The sequence below is a fragment of the Neolamprologus multifasciatus genome, chromosome 14 (assembly GCF_963576455.1).
Source record: "Neolamprologus multifasciatus chromosome 14, fNeoMul1.2, whole genome shotgun sequence".
Classification (NCBI taxonomy): domain Eukaryota; kingdom Metazoa; phylum Chordata; class Actinopteri; order Cichliformes; family Cichlidae; genus Neolamprologus; species Neolamprologus multifasciatus.
The window spans coordinates 30,721,557-30,733,165 of NC_140452.1; the positions used below are offsets into that span (position 1 = coordinate 30,721,557).

Genomic DNA, 11,609 nt, shown 5'->3' on the forward strand with positions numbered 1-11,609 from the left:
TACATTGTGTATAATGTCTATTGATTGTATTGTTTATTTTAATATTTGTGTACAGCGCTTGGTGACTGCCTGTCTGTGAAAAGCGCTTAATAAATAAACTTTAATTGCTTACTTTAGTTGTTTCACACAAAGCATAAAGGTAAAAAAAACAATATATACAGTGTTATCTTCATTTTAGATTTCAAAAAGTATTTGCGGCTCCCAGTGTTTTCTTTTGCATGGTCCAAGTGGCTCTTTGGGTGTTAAAGGTTGCTGACCCCTGTGCTAGAGCAATGGCAATCCTTCTCCTTCTGCAACACTTTCCAAATTTTTTAATTCATGCAGATAATGCACACAGGCTACAGTCCAGTCATAAAACTTGCACCACCTGTTTGCACAGGTAAACCAGCCTTTCAAGCTATGTAAGTCTCATAACACAAACAGATGGTGACAGTCAAATACAATGCATGTAAGCAGCTTTCTGAATAAGACTGAGGCAAATAAATACAATTTAGAGAATTGGATCACATAATCAGCTATCCTCTTAAAAGACAACCGTGAACTTTTCGTGGTGAAAAATAAGTGGTGGGTACAATAAAAGATAACAGTCAGAACTGATTGGTGACTTTCTTTTATAGTGACCTTTATTTTGAAACTGATGCGGGGAAGTTTCTGCTTTTGGCCCTCCCTGTTTCTCCACCCCAGGGCTCCACACACCCACACCTTGTTATAAATGTGATCAGGTGGCTTTGTCAGATGAGACCTGGACTCCTGGACGGAGGAGAGAACTGGACCGAAATGGAGTCCACCCTCCTCAAAGGTTTGCTATTTGTTAACTGGCTTGTTTCTTTTTTTCTTTTAGTTTGAAAAGTATGGATTAAATGTATTTATTTTTGGATAATGCCTTTTTTAATGTGCAGAATAACCACTGCAGGGAGATTGCAGCTGATGCACTCCTACCGCTTCATATTTTTAGACAGCAGGCTCTTTTTAAACCTTCCTTCTGCTGTCAGGGGTGTGGCACTTCCCCAAATTGTTAATTATTAGAGTATTCACTGATTTATAGCCAAATATAAAGTATATGCAGGCACAGTTTTAGTGTTGATGACTGATTTTTAATTTCTTTGTTTTAACCTGGCTGTCCTTTTAAGAAAGTTGGATAACAAGGAAGTCCTGGCATATGATGCTGTCATATGTGTTTTTTATTTATTTTAATAATTCAAAAATAGGCTGATAAGACAGATGATCCTCAATAAAGTTCGTATATACAGATTACTCATTAGTTAAGCGTTCAGAAAAATTTATGTCTTTCAGGCAGATATTTGTAACACTGCTCACCTGAATTGTTTAACTGCAGGTGGAGGAGACACTGCAGGTGTCCAGCCTGCAGTGGTGCCCTCTGGCGGTTCGCAGCCCCCAGCTGAAGTAGAAGGGCCTGCGGAGCCGGCCAAGACGCAGGGAGACAAGACTCAGATCGGGAAACCTGCAGGAACAGGAGATGAGGTGAGCAGGAGAAACAAAGCACATACGTTGTGACTTCTCCATTATCTAATGATAGTGAAGCAATTAAAGCAGCTCTGTTCACAGGCTCAATTTCCCCACTGAAGATAACACATCTACTTCTCTTGTGTTTACCAGGAGATGTATTCACTTGACAGCTCTCCAGACAGCGAGGATGAGGGTATCGGCAAGAAAGAAAAGAAGAAAAAGAAGGTGAAAAAGAAGAAGAAGAAAGTAAGTGTGACAGAGTTCAGTAAAGTGAACTGCCGATGAAAACGGTATTGATTGTATTTGGAATTTTTGGTTTGTAAATATTTTCTGGTATCTGCTAAGTTAACTCAGCAGTTTTCTTAAGGATTTGTCCTGACGGGAGCACATGTGGTGCTGAAATCATGAGTTACAGCTTCTTACAGAGGAGTGGAGTACAGTCAAACAGGAGAGAATCGTTTGTTCCATGTGTGGCTCAACTGTCGCTTTTTGCACAAGTGGTTAATGACATAGCAGGGATAGGTGTGTGTGCATGTGTGCTTGTTTGTGGAATTTTCCTTTATGTGTGTTGCCAAGTGCCTGAAGGGCCTCTCCCACATGCAGTCACAGACACAACTTGCCCTCGTATGACAGAAACTCACTGGGGCGTGTTGGCCATGGCTCATTCCTTCTCATGTATCGTTTCATAAACAAAAGATGGTTTACATAAACTTCTGTACGTAAAATTAAGCACTAATATTCTCCTTCTTCCTTAACAGAGCTCCAGCTCCTCCTCATCTTCTTCATCTTCCTCCAGTAGCTCCTCAGACAGTGATAGTGAGGTAAGTTGCAGATTGACATGTGCTGATCAGGGTTTCAAGACGAAAATTATTTGTTCAACAAAAATCTAAATAAATGCGATCTTCACATGTGGAGCCATGGAAGAAAAACCCTTCTCGAACAGCCACTTCAACTTTCAGACCGAATGCCTCGTGTTATTTCCAACCACTATTTGATATGGAGGTCACAGTTTGTCACACACCACCTGTAACACTGGGGCATTTTTAACTAGTCAGTGTGAGCAAAAGTGTGCACCAAAATGTTGCTGATGCATCCGTGCAGAGCACTTTGTGTTTATTGGTAAATTGCAGTTTTGCTGATAAAGTGACAAAGCTGTTTTACCCGCCCACCCACATGCATGACACACACATTTACACCTAACCACAGATCCTGTGATGGGTCTTTGAGAGCCTTTTTTAAAAGCTTCTGCTAAAGTCAGGCATCCAAAAGAGTTTTGTGAGGGCTGTCCAGAGCGCTTTTGTTCTCAGTATGTTGACACATGAGACACAAAGTCAAACACAACAGCAGACCCTCGACAGAAGTAAGTTGTAATGATTGATGGCTGATCTAGAGGCTTCAATTCTAATGTAATAAATCTGAATAAGTGTGTAATTTCTGTGATCATGTGACTGGTCTGTTTTCATTAGAATTTTCACCTTTATTAATAGATTCTGGTTTTAGGAGAAGCCAGGGTTTTCTTGCTCACATGTAGCTTCTGTATGTGCTTATTACCAAGTAGAAAAACATGACTCCCTTGCAGCTGCTTGCCTGCTCTAAACTGTCATTTACCAGGTGCTGCCATTACATGACTTAGTCATGACAACATTGCTTGCAGTCATTAATTCTGGCCATCTTGATGTTTGCTTAGGAATGTGAATACCCTTCCAAACACTTAGAGAGTTTTGCAGTTTTGTTTATGCAAATCCTTACGAAAAGCAGCTATACAAAATCCTTGGCTGGAAGCACAATTTCAAATCGGCTCACATGGGATTGATTGTCCCGTTTAATTATGTATCTGCCTCAGGTGAGGATACTGTCAAAAAATGCTGTCTGTTCAGTGAATATTTAGGGTGGATTGAATCTAAAAACTGCATTTTTATCCTGTCTCTCAGCAAACTAATAGATAAGCACGCCAGTCTTCTCCCTGCTCTTGTCAATTTCAGCTCTTAAAATAACTCAAGGAGCACACACTAACTCACAATTCCAGTTTTGTCTAGTTTTCCAATTTTGCAACTTTTAGATGACTGCAGTCATATGATGACATGATGTGGGTGTAAAGTCAGGAGACTCAGGAAAAGCCAGTTATTTTGCTATTGCATGATTTTAAGATAAAAAGACAAAGGTCAAAGACACAAACATGAACATTTCAAAGCAACAACCAGTTAACTGGGTCACCTCTGATAGGACTTAACAACTGATGAGCTTTATTGTGACTTTATTTAACTTACTGAAGTAGAAGGTCTCAAAAATAAGTATACAGAGCAGCAGAAATGATTTCTCAACAGGCGATAGACTTTAATGTCCTGATCTGAAATGACAAACTATGTGAGAGGAACACGCCCATTAACAATAATATTTTTGGATCTCATCTCAGCTACCGATAAGTTGTGTCTGAGAAAGTTATGTGTCTTATCATGAGAATACAATAACATATCAGTTGTGTGCATGCTTCCATGCATCACTGCTCATGCATGGTTATGCATGGATGTGCATACTGTGAGTTGGTTTTGACGTCTGATTTTGAATCCTTCTCCCGAGTCTTTTTTATGAATACAAATGCAACACTGCATGAATACACGCGAAATAAAAATGCTTTTACGAAACAACTGCTGTTCAATGTTTCCTGGCAGGATGAAAAGAAAAAGAAGAAGAAGAAAAAGGAGAAGGAAAAGAAGAAGAAAAAAGACAAGGAGAAAGAGTATATCCACGACAGTGTCGTCGTATCTCAGGCTGGTAGGTGATCTACGCTATTTCACGATGACAGTTTGTTCGTGATTTCTGCTTTGCAGCATCCCCTCGATGAGCCTGAAATTTCAATTAAATCAAACGGGTAGTTTGTTTAATTTGCCGTTCACAAACAGATACTGAACATTCATTGGGTTATCGTGGAGTAGTGCTGAGGTCAGCTCACAAAGCCAGAATGGGGGCTGTGTCTAGATCCCCTTTATAACAACATGTCCTAAACCATCCTGCAACCCCACATTCTGTGATCATAGTAGACCAGCTGTTTACATAACAATATGTCGTTTTGTTTCCAGAATGATTAAATTAATGCATTGCATTTTGTTGCATTCAATCTTACCAGGTTCCAATGGCCAAATAAAACATGCAGACGATCTTGGTCAGGTGAGAAACAACTCAAGTCTGTAATTTTATACATTGCATTGCTAAAGAGGTCGACGCTCCAGTAACAACTGTGGTATAAAGAGCAGCTTTATTAATCGACCAACATGTTTTTTCATCAGGATTTCATCAGATTCATGAGAAATGTATTGCATACCATAATTTACATGCCGTACATGTTTAGCAGAGAAATTCTCAATTTGAATCAGTCATAGAGGTGAATCAGTCATAGATGTATTGTGCTCTGAAAAAACAGAGCACAATACATCAAAACATTCCAAACTTATAATTGTAATTTTTTTTTTTATTTGTCTCAGGATTTTAGCTCATCAGATGACGAGGATGACAAGAAGAAGGAGAAGAAGAAGAAGAAGGAAAAGAAGAAGAAAGTGGGTTTAATTTCCCCTCCAAAACTGGCAAATTGTTTAATAAGACTATCAAATTTCAACATACCATAAATGACAAATGACAGAGACAAAGGATAAATATATGGTAGACTATGTTAATGAATATGTATTATATGTCCTCTGTCCTAGGAATCTTCTTCCTCATCATCTGACAGTGAGGATGAAAAGAAGAAGAAGGAGAAAAAGAAGAAGAAGGTGTGAAACTCACCATTGTCACCACATGTATGTAACTCTGAGGAAAAAGACAGAGAATGATTTATAATTAATACTTTTTATTCCTTTCTCACAGCAATCCAGCTCTTCTTCAGATAGCTCTTCTTCATCTTCTGACAGTGAAGATGACAAGAAGAAGAAGAAGAAAAAGAAGAAGAAGGTATGAACATCACTATGATGTGTCTGTCTGCCTGATGTGTCTGCGTTAATGTGCAGACAGAAATAGATTTTATGTGAATACTGTTTATTCCTTTCTCACAGGACTCCAGCTCCTCTTCTTCTGATAGCGAGGATGACAAGAAGAAGAAGAAGAAGAAGAAGAAAAAAGACAAGAAGAAGAAGAATAAAAAGAAGAAGGTATTTCACGTGTTTCTTAATTTTCAAGTGAATGATGTATTTTACTTCTGTGTTAAAACTCATTAATTAAAGAGATTTTTGTGTGTTAACTATATTTTCCTTTCCTTTTATATTATTTCCTATTATTTTCCTTTCACAGGACTCCAGCTCCTCGTCTTCTGATAGCTCTTCTTCTTCATCCTCTTCTGACAGTGAGGATGACAAGAAGAAAAAGGACAAGAAAAAGAAGAAGAAGAAGAAGAAGGTATTGTCCAAGCGTCTTAATTTTCAAGTGACTAATCTTTCTATTTCACTTGTGTTTAAAAGTTCATTAAGACTTTTTTGTTTTAAATACATTTGTTTTTCCACAGGACTCCAGCTCAGATAGCTCCTCTTCTTCATCTTCTTCTGACAGCGAGGATGACAAGAAGAAAAAGAAGAAGAAGAAAAAGGACAAGAAGAAGAAAAAGAAGAAGGTAATGCCTGAGGTTCTTAATTTTCAACTGACTAATTTCTCTATTTCTGTATCACAGTTCATCGATGATATTTTGTTTTAAATATATTCATTTTTCCACAGGACTGCAGCTCAAATGGCTCCTCCTCCTCTTCTTCTTCTTCTGATAGTGAGGATGAGAAGAAGAAAAAGAAGAAGAAGAAAAAGGACAAGGACAAGAAGAAGAAGAAAAAGAAGGACAAGAAAAAGGTAAAACAGATGTGGATGTTTGTTGTCCTCTTACATTCATATGACGTTACAAAATATAAAGTCAGTATCCAGGCATGAACAATGAAGAAGAAACCTTACCATAGGGTTTCATTTCTTTATTTAAACATCAAGATGAATTATCTTTTTTTTCCGTAATACAGGATTCCAGCTCTTCATCCTCATCTTCTGACAGTGACAAGGAGAAAAAGAAAAAGGACAAGAAGAAGGAGGACGATGAGAAAAAAGTAAAGTAACTTGTGTTTGTGTTTAATAAAAGCATCAGTCCTGTTGTTCTGTGGTAACCCGCCCACAGTGAACACATTTACCCTCTCACTGCTTTTCACTATCAGGAAATGATTCCTAACAACTCAGCTTTTATCATTTATTTAGGAAGTTTATTTTTTTTTTTTAGCTTAACTGTGTGCGTGTCTTTCTGTCTTCTTTCAGGATGAAGAGCAGAGTGATATTGTTCTGTCAGCAGCAGGTGAGTGTTTTCTACTTGCTCTTGTGCACAGTAATATAAATCACAGTAGCCAAACATTTACATTATGTTGATCCTTTTGGTTGTCTTTTCTCCATTTTTGTAGGTGGTGTGATTCCAGGACCAGATGAAAAGGTTCCTGGCAAGGTGAAATATTTGCTCACACATTCGTTTTCACACTACACCTGCATGCACAAACTCAATACGTGTAAACAAAAGGGCGACAGCTCCTGGCTCTAAAAAAATGAAGCCGATGCAAACTTATTCTCGATAATTTTTCTCGGTTGCCAGTTTCAGGTTTAAGTAAGCACAGCATGATGTTCCTTTTATATATTATGATTGCCCTGTTGCACTCAGAAAAGATGATAAAGCTGAGTATGGTTCAGTGCAAATTTACTGTGTGGCTGTCAAGTTGCTAGCCTAGATAAGAAGTACCGGGACAGCTAAAGATGACTGTGCACAAGAGACAAAAGCTTGAGAGAGATTAATGGAGCCGACAGGTTTTTGGGATCAGCCTCAAGTGGCTAACAGAAGACCTACAGTTTTTTTTGTTTACTTTTTCTTGCTCTGGAGTTTGTTGCTTCATTGAAAAGATGATTCCAAAGGAGTTTTCAGTATCCTTGGTTTCTCCCCGTGTTGAGAAAAATAAAATGTTTACAGCTGACTCAGTGCTTTAGGGAGCCTACAAACAGGAGTGGTCACATCATGGTGACCACTCCTGGTTTTATATAGAAAGGCATGACAGGAAGAAAAAAAATATAATAATTACTTTCCTTTCCCATGACAGCTTCAAACTTCAGACGATTGCAAAGTCTCCTCTACATTGGCTGGTATGTATGCCTTTCTAGCTCTTACATAGATCAAATAGCATTGATGGCATTGGCAATGGTATTGATGGCAATGATGTTTCCTGTCTAGTGGGGGAAGTAGAGGCAGTACCTGGGGATGGCAACCTGAGTGATGATGAAGGAGAAGGAGGGGAAGAGAAGGACAAAAAGAAGAAAATGAAAAAGAAAAAGGTAAAAGATTGTCAGCTACCCATACAGAACTCTAATAACAGTACTACTACTACTAATAATAAATTAAACTTGTAATTGTTCAACTCTTTTATAGGATTCCAGCTCCTCTTCTTCTTCTTCCTCTGATAGTGAAGATGAAAAGAAGAAAAAGAAGAAGAAAAAGAAGAAGAAGAAGAAGAAGAAGAAGAAGAAGAAGAAGAAGAAAAAGGTGGTTAGAAAAAGTCTAAATATATATTTTACAGAAAATCGTGTATTTCTGTTACTGACTGACTGATGCACTTTCTAGGATTCTAGCTCTTCTGATGATAGCTCCTCTTCTTCCTCCGATAGTGATGATGACAAGGTGAGAAGAACATCTACAAATATCGCCATTTTCGTCTTTGCAAATACATTTGACGCACCCAAAATGATGAAAGATAGAAGATTGCACAATTTAAATTGAGTCTTCTTTTTCATATTTAGAAAAAGAAGAAGAAGAAGAAGAAGGACAAGAAGAAGAAGAAGAAAAAGAAGGTGAGGGGCCATCCACTTTAAGGTTTTAGGTTGACGTTATTTATTTATAAGCTACTGTAATTCCTCTAAATGAAATATGTTCCTTGTTTTTTGTCCAGGATTCTTCTTCTTCATCAAGCTCCTCAAGTGAGTCTTCTAGTGATGATGATAAGAAGAAAAAGAAGAAGAAGGATAAGAAGAAAAAGAAGAAGAAAGACAAGAAAAAGGTAAAGAAGAGTGGACTCACTGCCTCCTCCTCCTTTGTATATTTTCAAAACTCTGGTTCCTATCCGTCTTATGATTGTGTAACCTCACTATCATATTTACATCCCAGGATTCCAGTTCCTCTTCGGGTTCTTCTTCCAGCAGTGATGATGACAAGAAGAAGAAAAAGAAGAAGAAGAAGAAAGACAAGAAGAAGAAAGACAAAAAGAAGGTAGTTTTATCCTGTGTGATGGAAAAAAAAATGTGTCTCTGCTCATTTTGGTAATCATGTTTGTGAGTTGATGAGTTTCTTCCTCTTCCTTTCTGAGCAGGACTCAAGCTCCAGTTCAGGCTCCTCTGGTAGTGACAGCGGCAAGGAAAATAAAAAGGAGGAGAGTGAGAAAAGGGAGGAACAGGTAAAATGACCTGTAACATGCTAATATCATCAGATTATATGAAAGAAAAATGACGAATAATTTTAGTGTTATTCTTTTTTACCAAAGTTTTGGCTCCTCGGGAAGTGAAATCAATAGAAACAACAAAAAAAGCTTTTAATCTAAAAATGTTCAAATGGATTGTTAATGTTCATTTCCAGGACCACCCTGATGGTGAGCAAAGCAGCCACCCTAAAACCAGCGTTTCAGCCTCAGGTGGTGGTGGACCTTCTGCCAGCTCCAAGCCAAGTGATACTCCCAATGTGTCTCTTACATCTCCTGCCTTGAAGCTGCATCCTGTGAGTTCTTCAGCTGCCACCAAGCCATCCCTTGTAATCAAACGTCCCAGCTACATGGAGAGCCTGATGGGCACCCCGAAGAAGACTGGAGACAGCACGACACACTCCACTAGTTACCTCACCTCAAAGGATCTGCTGTCAGGGCCCAGACCTTACCAATGTTAAGATGTCATAGATCTTAGTCATCAGCCAAAATCTGGCCAGCATCACACTGGAAGCACTTAAATGTAATCATGAATGCTTTAATGATGTTACCTTGGGTCATGGTTTCATTGGAGGATCAGTAAATGTTACAAAATAAATACACTGCTTGATTAGAGAGAGAAAGGATTTGTGTTTTTAAAATTGACAAGTTTACAATTGACAGTTGTAAACTTGTCAATTGGTGGAGGAAATGTCAATTTATGATCACAACATGTTGAAGGTTTGAGAAATAAAAGAGCATGAATTCATGTTTGTGGTTTGTGTTTGCTGTTATTATTACTAGTTGGTACATCAGCACTTTCTACTAGAGGCTGCTTTCATTATAAGCAGTAAATTCTATATCTACAGTTAATTACAATGTAAATATTTTATACATGTAACTACTCTAAACTGCTGTCAGGAAATACAAATTATAAAAGATGAAAGGAGTACAAGTACAAGTACCTCGGGCTGTGGGTGGACAACAAACTGGACTGGTCATGCAACACAGAGCACCTGTATAAAAAAGCTCAAAGCTGACTGTACTTCCTCAGGAGGCTGAGGTCTTTTAACATCTGCAGGAAGCTCCTGAGGATGTTTTACCAGTCGGTGGTTGCTGGAGTACTTTTCTATGCTGTGGGGTGCTGGGGGAGCAGCACAGCAAAGAAGGACTCATCCAGGCTGGAAAAACTGATCAGGAAGGCTGGCTCTGCGGTCGGCATCAAGCTGGACACTCTGGTGACAGTGGCAGAGAAAAGGACACTAAAAAATTGCTGGGCATCCTCTGCACACAGCCATAAACAACCAGAGGAGTTCAGTGACAGGTTGCTTCTCCCAAAGACAAGAACCAACAGACTTAAAAACTCCTTTGTCCCACACACACTGTTTAACTCCTCTCTGGAGGGGAGAGGAAGGGGGAACAGGAGGGGGGAACAACTAAGCTGTAGTGCCTCTTCACTTCACTGTGCAATACTTTTTGTTAATAGTCAACAGTACAGTAGACTTCAATACTTGAAATGTGCAATTCCCTTGTATTCTTATTCCTATTTCTTCTATTTATCCCTTTTGTATATTTTATTTATATATGTCTCTGTATTTATATATGTGTATATATATAATATTCTGCTCATGTTCTGTAACTTCTGTTGGTGCTGTGCTATTGGAAACCGAATTTCCCAGAGGAACCCACCCGAGGGATTAATAAAGTTTTATCTTATCTTATCTTATCTTACATAACTACAGGTCATGGAAATCACTGCACAGGCTCAGGACCACTTCCAGAAATCATTGTCTGTGAGCACAGTTCACTGTGTCATCCACAATTGCAGGTTAAAGCTCTATCATCCAAAGAAGAAGACATATATGAACATTATCTACCTCTTCTTTAAAAGATCATGGAAGAGTTGGAAACTATTCTGTAGTCAGAATAATCCAAATTTTTAAGTCATTTTGAAAAACATGGACACTGTTGCATCCTTGAAATAAAGAGGAGAGGGACTATCCGGCTTGTTATCACGACTCAGTTCACTGCTACACAGCGGTAAACATGACCCTGTCCCAACCTTTTTGAGATGTGGTGATGCCATCAAATTTCAAACGGGCTGATATTTTCTTTAAAATGGTGAATTATCTTATTTCAAACATTTGAAATGTTTTTATGGTATATTTCATGAGATTTACAAATCACTTCATTCTGTTTTTATTTATATTTAAACAATGTTATTTAGAATTGGCCTTGTTGATATGGGTCAACCTGACTGGAACAGTGTTTGTGTGTTTGTGTGTGTTTACTGCTGTCAAATATCAAAATGGGCCAGGACACAGGTGCAAGCAATCACATGCTGGTGAAAACACTCAGGGAAATCCAGGTGAGACAGACAGGAAGTAAAAGAAAAGTAAAAACAGGAAGTAATGCAAAGTAAAACTCACGATAAAATAAAGAACAAGACAGAGAGCCATTCGAAGACAAAGACATAAAACAGAAGGATGAAATAGAGGGGGAACACAAAGATCTAAAAAGGAGGAATAAGAACCTCAAACCACCAGTGCTACCTCTCAGCCTCCCAGTAGACACATTCACATTTCAATTAGAAAATCGCCTTGTTCTCAAGTTTTTTTTTATTCACAAGATGCATAAACTTAGGTGTCCACACCAACCGCCCTCCTATCACACTTTTACTGCTGCAAGGTAATAAAAACCAGAGCTAAA

The 11,609-nt window shown here is 38.4% G+C and overlaps 1 protein-coding gene across 11 annotated transcripts; it reads left to right on the forward strand.

Moving 5' to 3' along the window:
- Nucleotides 1-672: 672 nt before the first annotated feature.
- On the forward strand, nucleotides 673-9,669 carry LOC146504376 (uncharacterized). 11 transcript variants are annotated; one of them, XM_085131282.1, is made up of 25 exons: nucleotides 673-799; nucleotides 1,337-1,482; nucleotides 1,618-1,719; nucleotides 2,226-2,288; nucleotides 4,137-4,239; nucleotides 4,592-4,632; nucleotides 4,947-5,018; nucleotides 5,166-5,231; nucleotides 5,326-5,409; nucleotides 5,511-5,606; nucleotides 5,746-5,855; nucleotides 5,965-6,061; nucleotides 6,163-6,288; nucleotides 6,450-6,533; nucleotides 6,736-6,772; nucleotides 6,876-6,916; nucleotides 7,557-7,599; nucleotides 7,688-7,788; nucleotides 7,883-7,999; nucleotides 8,075-8,131; nucleotides 8,251-8,301; nucleotides 8,400-8,507; nucleotides 8,615-8,731; nucleotides 8,817-8,900; nucleotides 9,080-9,669. In XM_085131282.1, the coding sequence occupies exons 1-25, from the start codon at nucleotides 736-738 to the stop codon at nucleotides 9,380-9,382; spliced, it is 2,313 nt and encodes a 770-aa protein (XP_084987408.1). In that variant the 5' UTR covers nucleotides 673-735; the 3' UTR covers nucleotides 9,383-9,669. The 11 variants fall into 11 exon arrangements, with proteins under 11 accessions (XP_084987408.1, XP_084987405.1, XP_084987410.1 ...); XM_085131279.1 differs by having other exon boundaries at nucleotides 5,746-5,850; nucleotides 5,957-6,061; XM_085131284.1 differs by having other exon boundaries at nucleotides 5,746-5,850; nucleotides 5,957-6,061; nucleotides 8,615-8,716.
- The last annotated feature ends 1,940 nt before the right edge of the window (nucleotides 9,670-11,609 follow it).

Coding starts and splice junctions, on each gene's coding strand:
- LOC146504376 (XM_085131279.1), top strand. CDS start 736: ATGAGACCTGGACTCCTGGACGGAGGAGAGAACTGGACCGAAATGGAG. Junction 7,600..7,687: donor AGTCTCCTCTACATTGGCTG/GTATGTATGCCT, acceptor TTTCCTGTCTAG/TGGGGGAAGTAGAGGCAGTA. Junction 8,901..9,079: donor GTGAGAAAAGGGAGGAACAG/GTAAAATGACCT, acceptor GTTCATTTCCAG/GACCACCCTGATGGTGAGCA.